We start from the raw sequence: 20,802 nt of genomic DNA, 5'->3' as shown, positions 1-20,802 counted from the left end.
GGCAGCCCCTTCCGACTCCTGACCACCCCTTCCAGGAAGAAATTCCTCCTGATTCCAACCTGAGCCTCCTGTCAGAGAGTGGGAGAGAGAGAGAGAGAAGGTCCCCCTGAGCCTCCTTTTCTCCAGGCTGTGCCCCCCCATCTCCCTCAGGAGTTCTCCAGACCCTTCCCCTGCTGCTCCAGCCCCTTCCCCAGCTCCGTTCCCTTCTCTGGACATGCTCCAGATCCTCAATGTCTCTCTTGAATGAGAAAAAACACTCCCACTTCCTCCCAAGGTTTAAACTGACTTAAACCATAAAAGTTCTGAGCCCCTCTTTGTAGATGCGAAAGGAAAAACAGGAAGTTCAGATGAACAGATGTCCGTGAAAATCAGCAGCTGGATTTCCCATTGCACCAGACCTGTCCCTGGGCTCTCTCCCAGAGCCCACCAGGCCGATTGCTGCGGCACTCGGTGGCTCTGCGGGATGAGAGCAGCGCTGTGTGTAATGCACGAGATATTTAATTAGCCCTGGGTTCGTGCTGAACCTTTGAAAGGAACAAGGAACGTGTTATTAGCACTTGTTTTATTATTACTCTTAATTAAAATAACGAGGAGCCTCAATCCCAGGTGCGAGGTCCATGATTGCAGAAGCAAGGAATGAACGTCGGGGTCGGGAACGTGCGGCTCCAGCCTGGCACAGGGACATCGAGTGGTGCCAGCGCCAGTCCCCATGCCCCAACACCCCTCGGGCAGTGCCAAACCCACCCTGTGCCAACAAGGGTTGAAACCCAGCCAGGCAAGAGGCTCCAGCTCGGGTTTGAGTCTGACTGAAAACCTTTGTGGGAAGAGGAGATAAAATCTCCAATGCGAATCCTTTCTAAGCAATCCAAGGTTTCACCTAGGCTCCCGGCAGAGCTGGAGCCATCCAGCTTGTGTCACTCGTGGAAGGGGAGGCTTGGGAAGGGCCTGAGGAATGGAGGCCGGGAATCTCCCCTGAGCTGGAGTTCTGCTATCTCCTCACACATCTGCAGAGTGAAGCAGGAAAGCAGGAGAGGCTGCAGGAAAGGTTGCAGAACTCCAGCAGGAAACGGTCCCCACCTTGCCCTGCCACAAAGGCCTCAGCAGCGAAGGCGCTGAATCCCTGCAGAGGAACATTCCAGGGAAAATCTCTCCCTCTCGCACTGTTTACAACCACCACAGATGGGTTCAGGCAGAGCCAAGTGCGTAAACACGGAGTCTGTGGATAATAAATGTTCCAGACCGTTGGTGAAACCCCCTCAGCCAACAACAGGGGAGTGGCAGCTCTGCTGCTCAGCTCCAGCTGCTCATCCCACATTTTATGGAGCTGGAAGCTTCCCCAGTGAGCCACTCCTGGCGAATGGGGGCTTTGCCCCCTCCTGACACTGAACCGTGCTGTAAATCAAGTCCCTCCAGATGGGAGATAATTTTCTAAAAGTCCTTGCAAGGAGTTTCAAAGATAAACTGAGACTTTTCCTTGAGTTTCAATGCTTCCAGATAGTTGTTTATTAAGTCTTATCAGAGGAACAGAGCCACTAGTGTGACCCAGGTACGGCATAGAGCACAGAAAGGCAGGAGTGGGGCCTCTCTATCAAGATTTACACAGCCTTTTAAAGATATTTTAACCAATAGTTACTAAAAACGTGCATTATTTTCACTTTCCTACCAATTATTCAGTAACACGGCCAGGAACTGCGGAATTTTCTATCCAATCATTCCAAACTACTTTTACTGCAGAACATGGAGCAGTAGAAGAAGGAGAAGAAGGTTTAGAGAACAACAACAATCCTCCATTTTGATCTTTTTTACTCTTTTCTATGTACTACAATGAGAAGCCCAAAACCTCTAAATTTTTCACCCTGTGACAATCTTACATCGTAGTCTATCACCTAATTCACACCATTGTATTTTCTATATCTTGTCTGACCGTTGGTAATTTTTTCCAAGGTTTGAAGCTAAAACAGTGTTGTTCAGGGGGGTAAGAACCCTTCAAAACAGGCAGAGAAATATTCTCAGCACTCTGGGTTCCTCCACTCTCCTGCCCTCAGACATTTCTGTTTCCTGCCCTCAGTTCCTGAAATTTACACCTGAAACCCATTTTTTTTCATTTTTCCCTCCTCACCTCTCTCACATGACAGCAAATCTCCTCCCACACATGCCCAAAAATCCCTAAAAGTGCTGTCTAACTACAGCCTAAACCAAACCTTGCAGGGAAGTGTTTCTGGGTCCGTTCTGTACGCTGGGATACCGAAGCTCAGCTGTGAATGCACCAGTTTGAGGGATCCCAGTGAGTCAGCAGAGCATCACCCCAAATCCCTTGTGCCTAATCCCCAGTGCCATCCTGATGTTGACACATTCCTGCCTTTTATGGGACGAGAAGATGTAATTGATGGGTCAGATGGGCATGACTTGTACCCAGGCATGGAAGACCAAAGTTCACCCGTGATTCACGGGAAAATCCAGGTTCCCAAAGTGTCTCCTACCTCACATTGCTGTGTTTATGTTTCTCTTGAGCTTCATCCCTGTCCTGTCATCCCTGAGATCATTCCAGAAGTGCTGGAAGCAGGACAGAAACAGCAACACTTTGTCCTAAATTAAAGAATTCTGAGTAAAATCAGAAGAGAAAATAACCAGAAACACCTCTGGGAGTGTGAGCAGGACTTGGGCCATCCTGGAGGTGTCCAAGGAACACCTGGACGTGGCACTCGGTGCTCTGGTCTGGTTGACAAGGTTGGGATTGGTCAAAGGTTGGGCTCAGTGGTCTTGGAGTTTTTTTCCAACCTCAGTGGTTCTGGAAATCCGGGATTCTGTTCACCTCAAACCCTCCTGTCCCAGGACTTGATACAACTGCCCACACCATGTTGCAGAACCAGACTAAAACAGCACCTAAAGCCCCAGGGTGGGTTTGCTTGGCCAGCTTTTGGTGGATGGGGATCCACAGAGGTGGCAGGACCTGTGGGCCCATGGACAGGAGCCCTCTCTGGAGCAGGTTTGGTGGCAGGACCTGTGACCTTGTGGCTTTGGTGGGCACCTGGAGGAGAAATCCTTGATGGGCCACACTGGGCAGGCAGGTTGGAATCATCAGTGAAGGACAGATTCAGGTTAATGCAAATCTCTGATTGAGATATCCGGTCCCATTGGGCAATTCCTCTGGAGTATTCCTGCCCTAAACCTAATCCGCAGGGATTAACACCAATAACCATCTTTTGTTGACATGGAAGTCGATCCCGTTGAGCTCCTGGTCCATGTGACCCTGAGGAATTGGCACTTCCAGATTACAAACCCCTCTCCCACGTGATCCACGTTGTCCACGAGCAGATCCATTGGTGTCGGTGCTGGCGTCACTTCACGTGAAATTCCTTCCAATCTCGTTCATAGGGACGTGAAGGAATTAATGAGCTATTAATAATTACAATGCTGAAAACACAGAGCATCAAAGGGAAAATACGGGAAGCTGAACACAGCGGATAGAAATGGGCTGGGAGCTGTAATTAGGGATGCCTCATGTCCCAGATAACCCTTTGGAAAAGTATAAAAGGTTTCCCATCCCAGTTTCCTTCACTCACTGCTCTGCTCCAAAACAGCTCCATCCCCACTGCTAGAAAGGTGAGTCCAATTTTTCTCTTCTCCTGCAAATTCTTTAAGAAACTGGATGATTTCCTACGAGTTTGGGTAGAATTAAGTGTTGGATACTCCCTCCTCACCTCTGGATCTTGGTCGTGCTGAAGACCAAGTTCTTGTTACCCACAAGAGCAAATTATTAAAACAAATGGCAAAATAAACCAAATAAAGGCCTTGAGCAGAGGCTCAAGTCAAACCAAAGCAACAGAAAGGGTGGAAAATACAGAGAGAGGAAAGCCAGAGGGTTTTGTGGAAAAGGGACTTGGAGATTTCCACGCACGAGGAACCAGAGGGTCTGGAGCTGCTCTTGGGAAATGGATGTTTGGACCATTTTCCTCTGGAATTTTTCTCAGGAAATCAAGTCCCATCCATAAAAGATCCTGGGCTTAGTGACGGATTAAAACACCTCCAAACCAACACTGACACTGCTTTCTCACCCCTGAAAAACTGGAAATTAGGAAGAAAATGGGGAATCCCAGAACAAATGTCTATAAGCTCGTGCCCGCTGTGACCGTTCCTCTCTTCCCTCCAGCTCTGCCACCACTCCAGGACAATGTGCTCCCGCAGGTCCTGCCACAGCCACGAGACCTCGTGCCATGAATCCAGCTCCTCCTGCCACGACTTGGGGCCCTCGTGCCACTACACCATCCAGAGGCAGCCTGTGCAGAAGTTCAGCTACGTGACCCCCTGCTATCCCCCGGTGCAGCCCTGCTACCCCCCGGTGCAGCGCTATTGCCCCCCAGTGCAGCCCTGCTACCCCCCGGTGCAGCGTTCCTGCCCCCCGCTCTGCCCCCAGGTCACCAAGAACATCTGCAAGCTGCCACCGTCATACCCCAAGTACTGAGAGTAGGATCCAGCCCCTGGCACTGGGATCGCTCCTGCCTCGGATGCTCTCCATGCCTAAAGCTTGAATCGATGGTTCTTTATTCCCAGTTTTAATTTGGTCTTCTGTGATTAGAATTTGGTTGCTGGTTTCACTCCTATTTGGTTTAATTTGCTCAGCACGCAAGACCCATCTCAGACTCATCCCGGGAAGGATTCTTGCTGCTTTTCACCCATGTGACAACCGCCAAAAGAATAAAATTTGATTTCCAAAAGTAAAATAAATATATGGTCTGTTTATTCTTTGACCTTTTTACTTCAGAATAATTGTTGCTTCTGACTTCTTAGTTGTCACTTCTCACTCTTTTCTCTTCAAGCTGAGCACAAAATGTCCCTAAAATTTCAAAATCATGAAAGCCAGTGATTCCAGAGGCATTTCTGGAGCAGGTGAATGCTCAGGGACCTCATTTGCACCCTGCTTATTTTCATATTGATATACAGAATACTTATTTATACATTTATATCCAGAAGGAATTCCTCCCTGGGAGGGTGGGGAGGCCCTGGCCCAGGGTATTCCGTGGATGCCCCATCCCTGGCAGTGTCCAAGACCAAGTTGGACGGGGCTTGGAGCACCCTGGGGCAGTGGGAGGTGTCGCTGCCCATGGCAGGGGTGGCACTGGATGATGCTTAAGGTCCCTTCCCATCCAACCCATTCCAGGATTCCACTTAGTGCAGAACTGTCTCGTTCAGTCCCCTCCTCAGCAGCTCCTCACACTTCATTTGTCCCTCTGAGTCAGAGTCACAAACATTTCGAGGTGTCTAATAAATGCAAATAAGCACCTCGTGGGTTTTCTTAACCTTACTTCTTTCACCAAGCTCCAAATTACTGTTTTCCATGACAATTGCAGACACTTAAAATAAGTTTGAGATCTCTCTGTACTTTTTACAACCTCAGACTTTCCTTATCTCCCAGTCCAGCGGAGACACCAGTTCCAGAACAGGCTCTGTGGCTGCATCAGCTTCCCCGAGAGCTCAACAACCAGACTCAGCTTAAATTAATAACTCTGAGAGTTGAATGAGCTGATCTTTAATGTCCCGACCAACCCAAATCATTCTGTGATTCCCTGATTCCATGAATTCCTCCTGCCTGACGGAGAACTGACACAGGGACCTCCCCCAAAAAGGAGTTTTCTCCACACAGATGAAGCATTTCTACATCACTCACAGCTCACAACAGTTTCCAGAAGACTTCAGATTTTCCTAAGCAAGGACCGGCTCTAAAAGATTCTCTTGAATCCTTTGGGTTTCTAAACCGCGGCCTAGAAAAATAAATAAAAAGGATCATAGAATCATAAAATAGTTTGGGTTGGGAAGGACCTTAAAGATCATCTCATTCCCTGAGCCATGAGTTGTTCCTGAGGCACTCACCTGGATAAAAAATCACAGGAAAGGGATAATCACCCATTTTATTGTCCTAAAATCTTGGGCTGATCTGAGGGAAACTTGGAAGCGAAGAGCGAAATGCTGGAATGAATAAAAGTTACAAAACTGCTTCAATAAGATAGGACCCCACAGAAATTTGGGGTTGAAAACAGGTTGCCAAGAGGTGAAATCCTCACACAAACCCTTCCTGCAGGGGATTTGAAACCCTCTTCATCCAGGAGGAACGTGAACAGGAAAATATTGCGGCACAAACAAAAAACAGCTGATGGTTCACAAACGGAATGGAAAAAATTGGGATTGAGGACGTCGTTTTGGCATCACCTCCGGAGTTGAGGCGTTGGGTCCGAGGTAGTCACCAGGACCTCCCTCTAATGAAGTCCCTGGGAGTTGTGGCTCTTAATTACAATCCCTTGTGTCAGGAAAAAAAACCTATCAATCAAAATGTGAGTCTGCCACGGAGAACCAGGGGCAGCACGCCGGGAAGGAGTCAACCCTCCGGAGTTGATGCAATCCCAGTTGCCCAACGACAAATCACTTAATAACTCCAGGGATAGGTTCGTTTTTGCCATGGAAATATGCAACTGCCTCCAAAATTCCCTTCTAAGCAGGTTGGGAAATTCGTTGCTTATTAAAGTGCTGAGGAAAAAGTCATCAGTGGTTTTTTCCTGACTGCGTCAAGTCGGAAATGCTAAAAACGAGACACAGGAGATAAATATGAATATGAGGGTTTGTGTCAGCATTGCCAAGAGGTGCCTAATTCCTGGGACAACCCTTTGGGAGATATAAAAGTCCAGCATTCCCTGTCCATCCTTCACTCAGCATCAGCTCCCTGTGCTCTTCCTCTTGCTCCAGCCAAGGGTGAGTTGGATTATGTTGACTTATCTACTCTTGAGCAGCAGGAGTTCACAGAGTTCTGTGTTTAGACCTTGCTTTTGTCTTAGAAATTCCTTATTTTTGATGATTGGGTGCCTGAATACACACAAGGAGTGTTTGGTTTGCTCACGGGTGGGATGACAGAAAAATAGGAGTAATCGAAGGAGCAGATCTGCAAAGACATGGAGTCTTTGGGAGCCAGCAAGGAATTCATTCCCAGACTGGCAGGTGATGCAGACAGTGAGAGATCAGACAAGTCAGAGCAGTTTTAGAAGGAAATTTTACCTTAAAAAGCCAACAGGAGCATCTTGGGAGGGAAATTCCCATCAGAGCTGGACCATCATGCAGTGTCCTCCAAAAGGAAGGGTCACAACGTCCCATACATCACAAAACAGAGGGAAACAACATTTCCCATTCCAGTCCTGAACAAGAGCCAAGGAAAACGCAGAAGGTCCCAGTGGGGCAGCTGTCCCAGCCTGACAATCTCTCTCTTCCCTCCAGCTCTGCCAGAACTCCAGGAAGATGTGCTCCCGCAGATCCTGCCACGACTACGAGTCCTCCTGCCACGGCTCCCGCTCCTCCTGCCACAGATCCTGGTTCTCCTGCCTCAGATCCCGCTCCTCCTGCCACGAGCCGGAGCCCTCCTGCCACTACATCCAGAGGCAGCCAGTGCAGAAATGCACCTACGTGACGCCCTGCTGTCCCCCCGTGCAGCGCTATTGTCCCCCTGTCCCCTGCTGTCCCCCTGTCCCCTACTGTGCCCAGGTCCCCTGCTGTCCCCAGGTCCCCTACTGCCCCCAGTACACCAAGAACATCTGGACCCTGCCACCGGCGTGTCCCAAGTATTGAATAGGATCCAGTCCCGGCAGCTGGAGCCACCGGCTCCTCCCTTGGACGCTCCGACCTCGGCTCGTCTCATCCACACTGAAATCCCTGGGTCTCTGCCATGTGGGATCCTGGTGGGGATGAAATGCTCCCCTAATTAATATTCATGGTGTCACTCTTGCTAATTATTTGGGAAATGTCCTTTCTAATTATTCCTGGCATCGTTACTTTGTTGGGAATCTTTCTCTGTCTTGCACTTCTGTTTCAGACTCGTCTGGGTGTGGGAAACAATAAATCTGATTCATGAGACCCTCGTTGCCTTTGAATTCCTTTATTCTCTTTTTCCTTGATTTTTTTTTTTTTTTTTGAATTTTCAATTCAAATTTCTCCATATTTCCAAAGTATCCCAATATTTGGTGGGCAATAATTCCCGGGTTTATTTGGGAATGAATAGAAAGCACATCAGTAAAGGAAAGGGGGAGATGGTCAAAGGTTGGACTCAATGATCTCGGAGGGCTTTTCCAACCTCAGTGATTCCAGGAAATTAAATGGAAGGGGAATAAATAGGTCACAGTTGCCAACGCTCTTTCTCAATATGTAATAATTGACTCCGAGCACTATTTCAGACCTTGCATATAAATTTTCAAACATCTGAAACCCTTTGAGCCTCTGAAAACAGAAGGCCCAAATTCCTCTGAAAGAACTGCGAGCAAAGGACAATGAGAATTTCGAGATCCCGTTTTCCTGAGCAGGCCCTGAATTTGAAAGACTCAGAGATGTTTTTTGGGTGTTTTTGGAAGTCTGTTGAGGAGGTAGAAAGATTTTGGAGAACATCAATGTGATGCTCCAGGCCAAAGCCTGGACAAAAGGAGAACTGTCACACATGCTCCCACTTTGTCACCTGCGAGGCTGCTGAGGGACCCACACCTGAGTCACCAAACATCCCTGAGGAATTCCTGCAATCCTCCCCTGCTCCACAAAACTCACCACAAGGAACTGGCTGCCTTTAGCCTGGAGAAAAGCTGTGGGACACCCCAAATTTGGGAGGTCTTCCCTTCCCAGTCAGTGAAGTGCTCTACTGGGCAACATTTTCCCAGGCTGACGAGTTTCGTTTCCTTACACTTCAAATTCTGAGTCAAACAAGGTCATAAATCCAGCTTTAGGGCCCAAACTTCCACCAGTAGTGACAAAACCCAATATTTGTTCAAACTCCAGCTCCTCTTCTCTGAATCCTTTGGTGAGGTCAGCTGAAAAAAACATGAGGAATCTCTGAAAGAAAGAGAAACCGAGGAGTGGGAAAATTGAATATCCTCAAACCTCATGCAGAGCTCAGAGTCAGATGTTCTCCTCTAATCTTACACATTAATAACCTTTGATTCACGTGGAACAACCTGATGGGATCATCCCAGTCATCTGCCAAGTCCAGGGACACGTGAAGAATCAGAAACATTTTATTTCTCGCCATTCCAGGGAGCCAAGGAGATCCCGCCGGATTTTCCAGCATTGTGCCATCCCCAGGAATTGCAGCCGGTAATCCCATTTCCTCTTGGCATTCGACAACAGGGGAATTAAAATCCTGAGCTGTCACCTGCACCCAACAGGAGACCAACCCCAGGAGTCAGCATTTCTGAATCCTTTCTGCCCCTGATGCAATCCCAGTTGTCCCTTGTCCCTAATTAACAACCATCACATTAGTGTCAGTCTCCAGGAAATGGGAGAGAGCTGCCTTCCAAAATCCCTGCCTCAGGAATCACCGATGGGACGGGACCCGGTGCGTCAAAGAGGGAACACCTAAAAACAGGGGAAGTGCAAACATCTGCGGGATTGAATGTGGAATTAATTAAAGTGTCATCGCAAGGAGGTGCCTCACAGCCCAGATAACCTCGGGAGAGTATAAAAGGTCCCTCAGCACCGTCCTCGGCAGTCGCTCGCCTTCGCTTCCAGAAACTTCTCGCTGCAGCTGAAGAGGGTAAGACCAATTTCACTGTTTCTGTTCTTGCTGACAGAGAGGAAACCTCCACCAGGGGTTTTTATGGATCTTGTGGGAGCTGGGATTTAGGGAAATGCCTCTAAGGGGTGGGGAATGGCAGATGGAGGGACAAGGATTCCCAGGAAAGGTGCAGCCCACGGAGGGATCCTCGGGTGACACAAATTCTGCAGGAACTGAGGTTTGGGAGATGGGCTCCTGGGGCTCCAATTGATTCTCAGGGACCTGATTTCACACCCCAATCCCCAGAGCATGCCCAGCAGATCCAGGGTGCGTTGGGTCTGGATTAGGCAGGTGAAACAAAGAGAGAAACATTTCACTGGAGATCTCAAGAAAAATACCATTAAAAAGAAAGAGGAGGGGGAATGCAAGAAGTGAATCAGCGCCTCCTCTCACCACGTTGATCCCTTGCTCCAAACAGCTCTGCCAGAACTCCAGGACAATGTGCTCCCGCGGGTCCTGCCACGACTACGAGTCCTCCTGCCACCGATCCAGCTCCTCCTGCCACTCGGGGCCCTCGTGCCACTACACCATCCAGAGGCAGCCTGTGCAGAAGTTCAGCTACGTGACCCCCTGCTGTCCCCCGGTGCAGCCCTGCTACCCCCCGGTGCAGCGCTATTGCCCCCCAGTGCAGCCCTGCTACCCCCCGGTGCAGCGTTCCTGCCCCCCGCTCTGCCCCCAGGTCACCAAGAACATCTGCAAGCTGCCACCGTCATACCCCAAGTACTGAGAGTAGGATCCAGCCCCTGGCACTGGGATGCGCCGGATCACTCCTCACCCGAAGCTTCCAGCTCGCCCCAGTGCTCGTGGCTGTTCAGCTTTGTCACTTCTCTCCAAGCGAAGCCTTCTAAAACTGCAGTTTTAGGATGAAACCTCTCAGTTTAAGGAGCTCTGAGCTCTTTATCTTTCCTCTGCCAGCGCTGGGAATGGTTCCCTTCTTGCTTTGCTGCTTCGTTCTCCAGCAAGACAATAAAAATGGTGTTTCAAGCCGACCTAACAGTGGTGGATGTTTTCAGTCAGTGCGCCGTTAAATAGGCTGGATCGATGGGCCTAGGCCAACGTGGTGAGGGTCAACAAGGTCAACGGGGTTGGTCCTGCCCTTGGGTCACAATAACCCCGTGGAACACTCCAGGCTGGGGGAAGAGCGGCTGGAAAGCTGGGGAAGGAGCTGGGGGTGCTGGTGGGAGCAGCTGGACGTGAGCCCAGGGGTGCCCAGGTGGGCGAGAGGCCAATGGCACCTGGACTGTAGCAGGAATAGTGTGGGACCTTCTTGTTCTCCACAACTCCCTGACAGGAGGGGGCAGCCAGGGGGGATTTGGGGCTCTGCTCCCAGGGAACAAGGACAGGACAAGAGGGAATGGCCTCGAGCTGTGCCAGGGAAGGGTGAGGGTGGACATCAGGAGGAATTTCCTCCTGGAAAGGGCAGTCAGGCCTTGGCAGAGGCTGCCCAGGGAGGTTTGGAGGTGGCCTCCATCCCTGGAGGTGTCCAAGGAAAGCCTGGACGTGGCACTCAGTGCTCTGGGCTGGGTGAGAAGGTGGGGATCGGGCACAGGTTGGATTCGGTGGTCTGGGAGCTCTTTTCTCTGCGATTACTCTGGGATTCTGTGCTGGTCTGGTGGCATCTCTGTTTTCTTGTGGGTTTGGAACCGTGCTTTAATCCCTGGAGCCCGAGGAATGCCAAGGAAACGTGAAATCCATGGAAAATGTCTGCAGGCCCAGCAGTGCTGCCAGGAGCACGTGGGGTGAATTCCTGAGGGAAACAAATCCTTGCCCTGGGCTCAGCAGATGTTGGGGGTTCAGGTTTCCAGCCTGGCCTGTGTGTTCATGTTTTCCCTGCATGTTTCTGCTTTCAGAGGTGCTGCTATTTTTGGAACCAAAACAAAAGCAAACCCTGCAGGGTCTGGAACTTGGAATAGCCTCAATTAACCAGTTTCTACAGCGTAAAGTAAGCGAAGGTTTTCCCGGTGTGATTCATCCCTCATCACCCATCCCCTGGCATGGGAAACAGCCTGGAATGAGCTGAGTGCTGCAATAGCCAGTAAATGACCAGTTGGTCAATAAGTATTTGGAATTAGTTATTTATAGGTTATGGAGAAAATGCTCGTTAGAGAGGAATGGGTTAAAAAGGAAAAGTTGCAGCCCGGCCAGAGAGCAATGAATGATTCACCTGCCTGGGGGCTCTGGCCCTTGCTAAGAGGTGGCTCAGCCTCACACCAGCCTTAAAAAATAATTTTCTTACTCATTCCTGCCCTCCCTGCAGGTGGGAATTGAGCTTCTGAGGCTTCCTGGCCACAGCAGTGGTTTGGTCTTCAAGTAGAGACTTTCACTTCCCTGCGCTGCCCCAGCTTCCAACTTTCTCCTCTGACACTGACCACGGCACATTTTATTTCCTTTTCCAAATCCAGAGAAGGCCATAAAGATGATAAAGGGACTGGAGCCTCTCCCCTACAGAGATTGGGAATGTTCAGCCTGGAGGAGAGAAGGTTGTGTGGAGACCTCAGAGCCCCTTCCAGGATCTTCAGGGGCTCCAGGGAAGCTGGAGAGGGACTTTTCCTCAGGAACTGCAGGGACAGGACACAGGGAAGTTATTTCAGAGTGATGGAGAGGAGTTTTAGGTGGGATGCAGGGAAAAAATTGTTGCCTGTGAGGGTGGGGAGGCTTTGAAGAACCACAAACATTTGGTGAGAGAAATCCTCTCTCCCTCGGCTCCAGATCGCCTAAAGGGACATTTCTGCACTGCTGAGGATGCATCAAATAACGACCCAGTGGATTCCACAGCCAGGATAAACTGTGAGGAAAGCCCCAGGGATTAACGAGGAGGAATTTGCCTCGGCTGTCTCCCAGCAAGGATTGCTTTCCTGCATCCGTAACTCTCTGATCCAAACAGAGCTCTGCTCCTCTGGGCGTCTTTCAGAGCGTGCTGAGTCCTTTCACTCAGTGTAAAATTTAATTGGGAAATTTGCGTGGCCCTAATTTGAATATTTTCCTGTATAAAATCGGTGATGGATCTGTGGGTCCACCTTGCAGAGCTTTAAACACCTCTGTTCACATCCAGCTCTAACAGTGGGGGGTTTTTTGGCCCACTGGATGAATCCATGCACCAAATCCGTACAAAGTCAACATAAAACAGCCTCATTTTGGCCAACTTCTCTTCCTTCACCTCCCTGCTCAGGATTTCTAACGCTGGCGTTTCCTGACGCTTCTCTGCAGGCTCAGAAATCCCTTGCAGGTCACCTCAAGCCTCCTCGCTTGTTGACCGCCTGCACAACGGGTTCAATTTCAATCGCTAATTATGTGATAATGGGCGGCACCTGGCTCAAGGTCATTAACACGACTGAACACGATTGGAAATTGAGCTTGGAGTGAACAGGAATGTTGACCTTGGGGTGACCTTGCCTGGAGAAGTGGTGACTTCATGGTCCTGTGAGTTCTTGGAAGCAGGACCAGCTCCTCCAATTGTGACGTAGCCAAACATCAAGAGCAGAACTGAGGGGAAACAGAGGGGTCACATGGAAGGTTCTGGTGACCTAAAGTGTCCTCAGCATCCAGGGTCTGGAGGAGCAAACAAAGCCCAAATCTCCCCTCCTTCACAGCAGGAGAAGTCAGGGGTCTCCAGGGATGTAGGGGATCCTTTGGTGCTCAGCCCCCAGCAGGAGCAGCCGTTGACCTGGGGGTGACCTCAGCCACCAAACATTTCACCTGGTCACTCCCAGCCTGGGGTCACTCAAAGCCGTGGGTCCCGTGAGCTTCCCCTGACCAGAGAGAGATCATTTTTTATAAAGTCATGGTTTAATTTGAGATCCTTGAGATGCCCAGGACATCACGTGGGGCCTTGGAGCTTTTTATGCAAAATAAATATTAACATCCATCATTAATGACTGATCACGACACGATTATTAACATCAGCACTAATGGCTGCCAGGGGGTGACTGGGAGCTGAGCACGGAGTTATTCCAGAATGAACATCCGTAGGTGGCTCTTCCATTACTCCGGGGCATCTTTGAATCTGAAAAGAATTGAATAGGAATTTCGCAGATCAAGTTATGCCGAGCATAAACAGGATGCAAAACTTCCAGAGCAGTTTTGCATTTTGCTTTTATTTAAATACATCAAAGAGGAATTGGAAAAATACAGGCTCCGATTTGACCCAAACCCAATTCCAAATTCCCACCATGAATTTGCAGTGAAAATGGCTGATATTGGCAAGGCCTTGAGCCTGACAGAGCTCAAGGAGAGTTTGGACAACGACCTTAGGCACAGGGTGGGATTGTTGGGGCTGTGCAGGTCCAGAGGTTGGACTGGATGATCCCTGTAGGTCCCTTCCAGCCTGGGATATTCCATGATTCCATTATTCTCTTCCAAGGCCAAGGGCGTGTGGTTTTCCATGCACGGGTGGGATGAGATGTCAAGAACTTTCTGGGTTTGTCCTTCTGGTCACCCCAGAGAAGGACTTTGGGCTCCACCATTTCCGCAGTCAAACACAAAGCACGGGACCATGGAATTGCACTTCCTGGAATTCTATTTTAAAAATCATATCAAGGAGAGACTGACGTCCAGAAGCTTCTGCATGGCTCTGGAATCCACTGCACCTTGATCTTAATTAGGATTTTTATGTTAATTAATCATCTCCATGCAGCAGCCTTACCATATGCAAAGCGAGCAGAAACAACCCCTTCCAGCGTCCCACAAGAATTAACTTGACATTAAAAAATTGTAAAAAATTCACACAACAAATTGATAATAACCCAAAATTGAGGGGTTGGTCAAAAGCCACGAGGCAAAGATTAAACACATGGAGGCCCATTCGGTGAATAAGTACAGGCTTAGTGCGTAAATCACGGATTGCTGGGGGGTACCTCATGTCCGGCAGGACAATTCCGACCTCAATAAAAGGTCTCCAGGTGCCTCTGCTCCTCACACACCTTCAGCTCTCAGCAAGAACAAGAACGGTGAGTGTTTCCTACCAGGGATCCTCTGTTCTCATTCGGCTTTGGGCAAGCAGTGAGTTGAGGTTGTGTCTTGGTGTCTGATCTCTGCAGGGCGTTGGGCTGGATGGACCTTTAAAGGTCTCTTCCAACCCAAACCATTCTTCGATTCTATGGTTTTGTGATTCTATGGGTTTATGATTCCATGGGTTTATGATTCCATGGGTTTAGGGCTCGATGGTTTCAGGAGTCCGTGCTCTACAGCTCTCTCTGAAATCCAGGTTCTCATTGTGATGGAGCCAATTCGGAGCGATGCTTCTTCTGTTGATGCGTTGCCTCTTGCAAAAGGTGGAGAGAGCAGTGGAAAATGAACTTCTCGGGTGGAAATTCAGGGAGGGAAGGTTCTGGATGAGCACAGAGCAGGCAGCTCCCAGGAGAGTTCAAATATTTCTGGGACAGCAACAGGTGGCTCGATTCCCGTGAGGATCTTGGGTTTCCAACTCAAGACAAAGAAATAGGAAGCGGGGTGGGAAGTGAGCCTGGCCAGTGTGGAAAGATGGGTTGAATGTCAAAGTCCTTTGTGTTCCAGGTCCTCACTCCGGCCACCCTTCGCTCCTCTCCCAACACCATGTGCTCCACTGGATGCTGTTCCACGGGATGCTGCTCCGTCGTGAAGAGCAAGACCGTGTGCTGCAGCCCGTGCCCGAGGGTCGTGTGCTGCGAGCCCTGCCAGAAAACCGTGTGCTGCTCCCCGTGCCAGAAGAGCGTGTGCTGCTCCCCGTGCCAGCAGTCCTGCTGCTGCGACCCGTGCCAGAAGACCGTGTGCTGTGAGCCGTGCAAGAAAACCGTCTGCTGTGACCCATGCCAGCAGTCCTGCTGCTGTGACCCGTGCCAGAAGCCCTGCTGTGACCCATGCCAGACCGTGTGTTGTGACCCATGCCAGAAGCCTTGCTGTGACCCGTGCCAGACCGTGTGTTGTGACCCGTGCCAGAAGCCCTGCTGTGACCCGTGCCAGACCGTGTGTTGTGACCCGTGCCAGAAGCCTTGCTGTGACCCATGCCAGACCGTGTGTTGTGACCCATGCCAGAAGCCCTGCTGTGACCCGTGCCAGACTGTGTGTTGTGACCCATGCCAGAAGCCCTGCTGTGACCCATGCCAGAAGCCCTGCTGTGACCCATGCCAGACCGTGTGTTGTGACCCATGCCAGAAGCCTTGCTGTGACCCATGCCAGACCGTGTGTTGTGACCCGTGCCAAAAGCCTTGCTGTGACCCGTGCCAGAAGCCCTGCTGTGACCCATGCCAGACCGTTTGCTGTGACCCATGCCAAAAGCCTTGCTGTGACCCATGCCAGACCGTGTGCTGTGATCCGTGCCAGAAGCCTTGCTGTGACCCGTGCCAGACTGTGTGCTGTGACCCATGCCAGAAGCCTTGCTGTGACCCGTGCCAGAAGCCCTGCTGTGACCCATGCCAGACCGTTTGCTGTGACCCATGCCAGAAGCCCTGCTGTGACCCGTGCCAGTCTGTGTGCTGTGACCCGTGCCAGAAGCCCTGCTGTGACCCGTGCCAGTCTGTGTGCTGTGACCCGTGCCAGAAGCCCTGCTGTGACCCATGCCAGACCGTTTGCTGTGACCCATGCCAGAAGCCCTGCTGTGACCCATGCCAGACCGTTTGCTGTGACCCGTGCCAGAAGCCCTGCTGTGACCCGTGCCAGACCGTGTGCTGTGACCCGTGTCAGAAGCCCTGCTGTGACCCGTGCCAGACCGTGTGCTGTGACCCGTGTCAGAAGTCCGTGTGCTGCACCAAGGTGTGCCAGAAGTCCGTGTGCTGTGTCCCACGGCCCTGCTGCTGCCCCTGCGGGTCCCTGTCCTGCTGCTCCTGCGTGGTGAAGAAGCCGGTGGTGGTTTGCTGCACCCCCGTGAGGAAGTGCTGCATCCCCTGCATCCCCATCCAGCAGTGCTGTGTCAAGAAGAGCTGCTGAGCTGTCCCCGGGTGGCTCTGACGGCTCCAGCCTGGTGTGAAAGGAGAACGGGCACAAGGAGGTGAAAAGCTGCTCGTTTGCTTCTGGTTCTCATCGTGATGGAGCCAATTCGGAGCGATTTTCTTCTTCTTTTCAAGCTTAAGCTGCTGCTTCTTTCTGTCTCTTAGTTATTGACTGCCTTTAATTGTTGACTCTCTTGAGTACACTTGAATTTATCACCCATTGCATAAGGCATTAGATATTAGTGGGGTGTTCATTCTTCTCTTGGTGTTTGGGAAACCTTCGCTGTCACTGTGATCACGCTTCATTTCCTCTCTTGACTTGTAGACAATAAAATTTAGCATTAAGCAAAACACAACATTTGGTCTTTTGGTTGTTCTTACATGGCTTTGCCCCTAATTTGTCACCTTGCCTGGGATTTGTCACTTTGCCCAGAGTTTGTCCTCATTTCCGGCACCATCTGTGCCTTTGGCCAAGGTCCTGGAGGTGTTCCAGTGGCACAGCAGAACATTTGGGACACAAAGAGCTGCCCAGGCTGTTGGCACAAATTAGGTCATGTCTGAAGCAAGCAGAGCATTCCTGATCCTCTGGAATGGGTTCCCAGAGCAGCTGTGGCTGCCCCTGGATCCCTGGAAGTGTCCAAGGCCAGGTTGGATGAGGCTTGGAGTACCCTGGGATAGTGGAAGGTGTCTCATGGCAAGGGGTGGAACGGGATGAGCTTTAAAGTCCTTTCCAGCCCAAACCATTCCCGGACCCCTTCTTGCCCCTCCTGATCATTTGCCTCAGCTCAGATTTTACTGCAGAATGAAAAGCTGAAGTAATTAATATTCAAAGGGCAAGGACTGAACGAGGCATAACTGCACCATCTGAAAACACAGCACTCCATAAACCGGAGAATCCTGGAACATCCTGACTTGGAAAGGAACCACCAGGATCATGGAGTCCAGCTCGTGGCCCTACACAGACACCCCAACAATCCCACTCTGTCCCTGATAGCGCTGTCCAAGTGCCCCTGGAGCTCTGGCAGCCTCAGGGCAGTGACCATTCCCTGGGGAGCCTGGGCAGTGCCCAACACCAGCTGGGGAAGAACTTTCCAGAAATACCCAGCCTAGACCTCCTCTGGCACAGCTCCAGCCATTCCCTCGGGTCCTCTCCCTGGTCCCAGAGCAGAGATCGGAGCTGCGCCTCAGGAGAAAGCTGTGGACAGCTCTGAGGTGCGCAGGAGCTCATCCCTGATCTCAGAAGGGGAATTCCAGTAGGTACCGAGAGGAATTCACTACTCACTGGACAGCAGGCAGCATCTTCTTCCCACCACCTTCTTCCAAAAATAAAAGTTTAGGAACCTCCTGAAATTGTTGAATGATTTTTACGGTAGCAGAGCGTTTCCCCCGCACGTTCCTGGACTACCAACCCTGGAATGAAAGCCGGGGCTGGCATCCAGTTTAAAAGCCTCATTCCTAAAATAGCAAACCCGTGAGTCAACGATACCTCCCTTCCCTGGCTGGGACTTTCTTTGCTATTCAAATGCAGGACTCAGCTTGGGAATTGCAGGTCTGGGGAAAATGCCTGGAGCTCTGGCTTGATTTGCTTCCTCCAATCTTCACACGAGAGACATGTGCATTAAAATCATCTTCTCTATGTCTTTGACTCTTCTGAAAACATTGCTGGGGTCTTCAGGGTGGTTTTTATTTCCAGTACAGCAGGCAGAACGCAAGGGCAGAAGGATATCCCATGTCAGAACATTTAATAAAAGTGCATTCTCTTAAGGGGATCTTGTGAATATTCATTCCACCTTTGAATCACAGAATCGTAGAATGGTTTGTGTTGGACGGGATGTTAAAAATCATCTCGTTCCAGCACCCCTGCCATGGACAGGGACACCTCCAGCTAGACCAGAGCTCCACCCAATGTGGCCTTATCCTACATTGGAAAAGATGCAGGAACAGATTCAAATAGATCCTGCAACTCAAACTCCGGGAAGTTTCCAAGGACATCGCAGGATGGAATGTGGCCATCTCGGTGTAGATGTTATTTCTGACCCAAGTGCAGGATAAATGGCATTGAAGAGCAGGAAAATGCCATAAATGCTGATAGTGGTGGAGTGGTTAAACCTGGAGAAGAGCCAGGTTTAGATGGGACATTGGGAAGAAATCCTTCCCTGGGAGGGTGGTGATGCCCTGGCACAGGATATTCCATGGGTGCCCCATCCCTGGCAGTGTCCAAGGCCAGGCTGGATGGGGTTGAAGCAACCCGGGATAGTGGAAGGAGTCCCTGCCCATCCAGGAGGGTTGGACTGGATGATCTTTGGGGTTCCATCCAACCCAAACCATTCCATATTTCTATGACTACAACACTGGCATCCTCCTGGCCAACAAGGCAACAATAAACCCCGATAAAAATGCGATGAATGATTGATTCAGGGGAGATGTTTGAGGGTTTACACAAGGAGGACGTTTCTTCCTGCAGGCAACTCTTGATTATTGAGTGACCAAAACAATGCTCCCCTGGGGACAATTCCAGAAGGGACACCCGACGTCACAGCAGGTCATGGTCACATCCTGGAAAGGCAGATCCCGTCCCAGTCACCCGGGATCACCTGCCATCCTGTCAGCCTCACAGTCAGAGTCTCCTGAACGTGATGGCCGCCTCTTTTTGCCATGAATTGGTGCTGCCTCAGCATCCTGGAATTCCCATCTTTTACTGGAGGCCCCTCTCATCACATGGAAACACCATCAACACCTCCTAACGTGGAGTTGTCCCTGCTCTGCATGTGGCCATGGTTGCTCATGTGAACACTCAAATGTGATCACCACGAGTCTCCTCAGTGTCAGAAACCTTTGGAGTAATCTCGAAAAATGGGATGTATGGAACCAACACAGGGAAAAACCTTCAGTGTGTACTGCTGCTTTGAAAGCCACTCCATTTAGACTCAATCCATCCGTTCCATGGATGAAAATGAAAAAAAATCTTAATAATACAACAAGAATAAAAAACAGGGGGTGTGAGGGCCCAGAACCCTGAAGGGAGGCCCAAGAGCAAGACTGAGAAAGGGGAAATTTCAGCCTAAACATTGACCACGGAGGCAGGGAAAAAAGGATTCCCACTGACCAATAGTTTCCACTGGACCCCAAAAGTCCCAGCCAAGGGCAGAGGGGACACATGAGCAATGACAGTTCCAAGTTCCAGGCGTGGTTGTCCCACTGCTTCAGCACCTGGCTCCCCCCAGGCACGTTGTTAAGCATCCCTGTGTCCCTGTGTCATTCCTTTTGGATGGGAATAGCTCAGAGCTCCCTCCCTCCCGGTCCCATTAACGCAAATCCTTTAGAAAATTTGCATCTGTTATTCGTCTGGACGAGTAATTATGGGACACAAATGAGGTGGTGAGCAAACAGAAAGAGGTAAAGATTAAACACCGGAAGACACGTGAGGGGATACCCCGGGTGATCCACGGAGTCAGAATTGCCAAGGGATGCCTCATTTCCAGGGGAGGAGGCTTTGGAGCATTTAAAAGGCTCCCCAACCCAGGGGTCTTCATTCGATCATCTCGACTTCTCCTCTCCTCCCTTCACTGCTCAGCAGGGTAAGTTGGACTTTGCTTTACTTTGGGACTCTGTTTCCGTGGGCTTCTCCAGGATTTTCTGGGCTGCCTGGTTTGGGACTGGACACTACAGAAGATTTGGGATCACAGATTGGTTTTGGGACCAGAGATTGGTTTTGGGCTGCACCCGACTGGTTTCTCTCTGGCAGAACCAGTGCTGGACAAAATGCCAAAAGCACAGGAGTCCAACACTGGAATGTGATTCCAGGGACAGGCTGTCCTGGGATTCAGGACACCAGGCACTTCCCTGGCCAGTTTGGGATGGATTTGGGGATAAGAATGCTTTAAGCTGCCTCAGCCTCTGGGAGATCCAAGCAGAGAAAAAGACAAACTCTCTCCTTCCCTTCCAGCTTCGCCTCCACTCCCATCACCAAGATGCCCAACGGATGCTGCGGCGGCGGTGGAAGTTACTCCGTGTGCTGCTATAGCAGCCCCAAGGGCTGCAAGAGGCCGATGTGCTGCAGCCCCATGCAGTGCTGCACCCCCTGCTGCACCCCGTGCTGCACCCCTTGCTGCATGCCCATGCAGTCCTGCTGCATGCCCATGTCCTGCTGCTACACCATCAGCAGCAACAACAACAGCGGCTGCTGCGGCGGCAGCAGTGGCGGCTGCTGCGGTGGCAACTGAACCCACCCGGCTCATTCCGTCTTGGATATGGATGGGGATATGGATAACACCCCGAACGCTCTTCCCTCTGTGCTTAGACACCGTAGAACTTCTCCTCTTCTTCTCC

General features: G+C 50.6%; 3 protein-coding genes across 3 annotated transcripts; all 3 read left to right on the top strand.

The window, feature by feature from the left end:
* Positions 1-4,171: 4,171 nt before the first annotated feature.
* LOC309583292 (uncharacterized protein) lies at positions 4,172-7,605 on the top strand (the record flags this gene model as incomplete). The annotated part of the gene is made up of 2 exons (XM_082298919.1): positions 4,172-4,381; positions 7,522-7,605. 2 exons carry the CDS (start codon positions 4,172-4,174, stop codon positions 7,603-7,605), a joined length of 294 nt encoding a protein of 97 aa, XP_082155045.1.
* A 2,405-nt stretch (positions 7,606-10,010) lies between these two features.
* On the top strand, positions 10,011-10,298 carry LOC309583293 (uncharacterized protein; the record flags this gene model as incomplete). Its single annotated transcript, XM_082298920.1, has 1 exon — positions 10,011-10,298. One exon carries the CDS (start codon positions 10,011-10,013, stop codon positions 10,296-10,298), a length of 288 nt encoding a protein of 95 aa, XP_082155046.1.
* Positions 10,299-15,121: 4,823 nt separating this feature from the next.
* LOC309583100 (uncharacterized protein) lies at positions 15,122-16,471 on the top strand (the record flags this gene model as incomplete). The annotated part of the gene is made up of 2 exons (XM_082298626.1): positions 15,122-15,415; positions 15,557-16,471. 2 exons carry the CDS (start codon positions 15,122-15,124, stop codon positions 16,469-16,471), a joined length of 1,209 nt encoding a protein of 402 aa, XP_082154752.1.
* Between the last annotated feature and the right edge of the window lie 4,331 nt (positions 16,472-20,802).

This window comes from Coloeus monedula, assembly GCF_965178545.1.
Source record: "Coloeus monedula genome assembly, chromosome: 29".
Classification (NCBI taxonomy): domain Eukaryota; kingdom Metazoa; phylum Chordata; class Aves; order Passeriformes; family Corvidae; genus Coloeus; species Coloeus monedula.
Note: the sequence above shows the minus strand (reverse complement) of the source record. Positions and strands in the feature narration are given on the sequence as shown.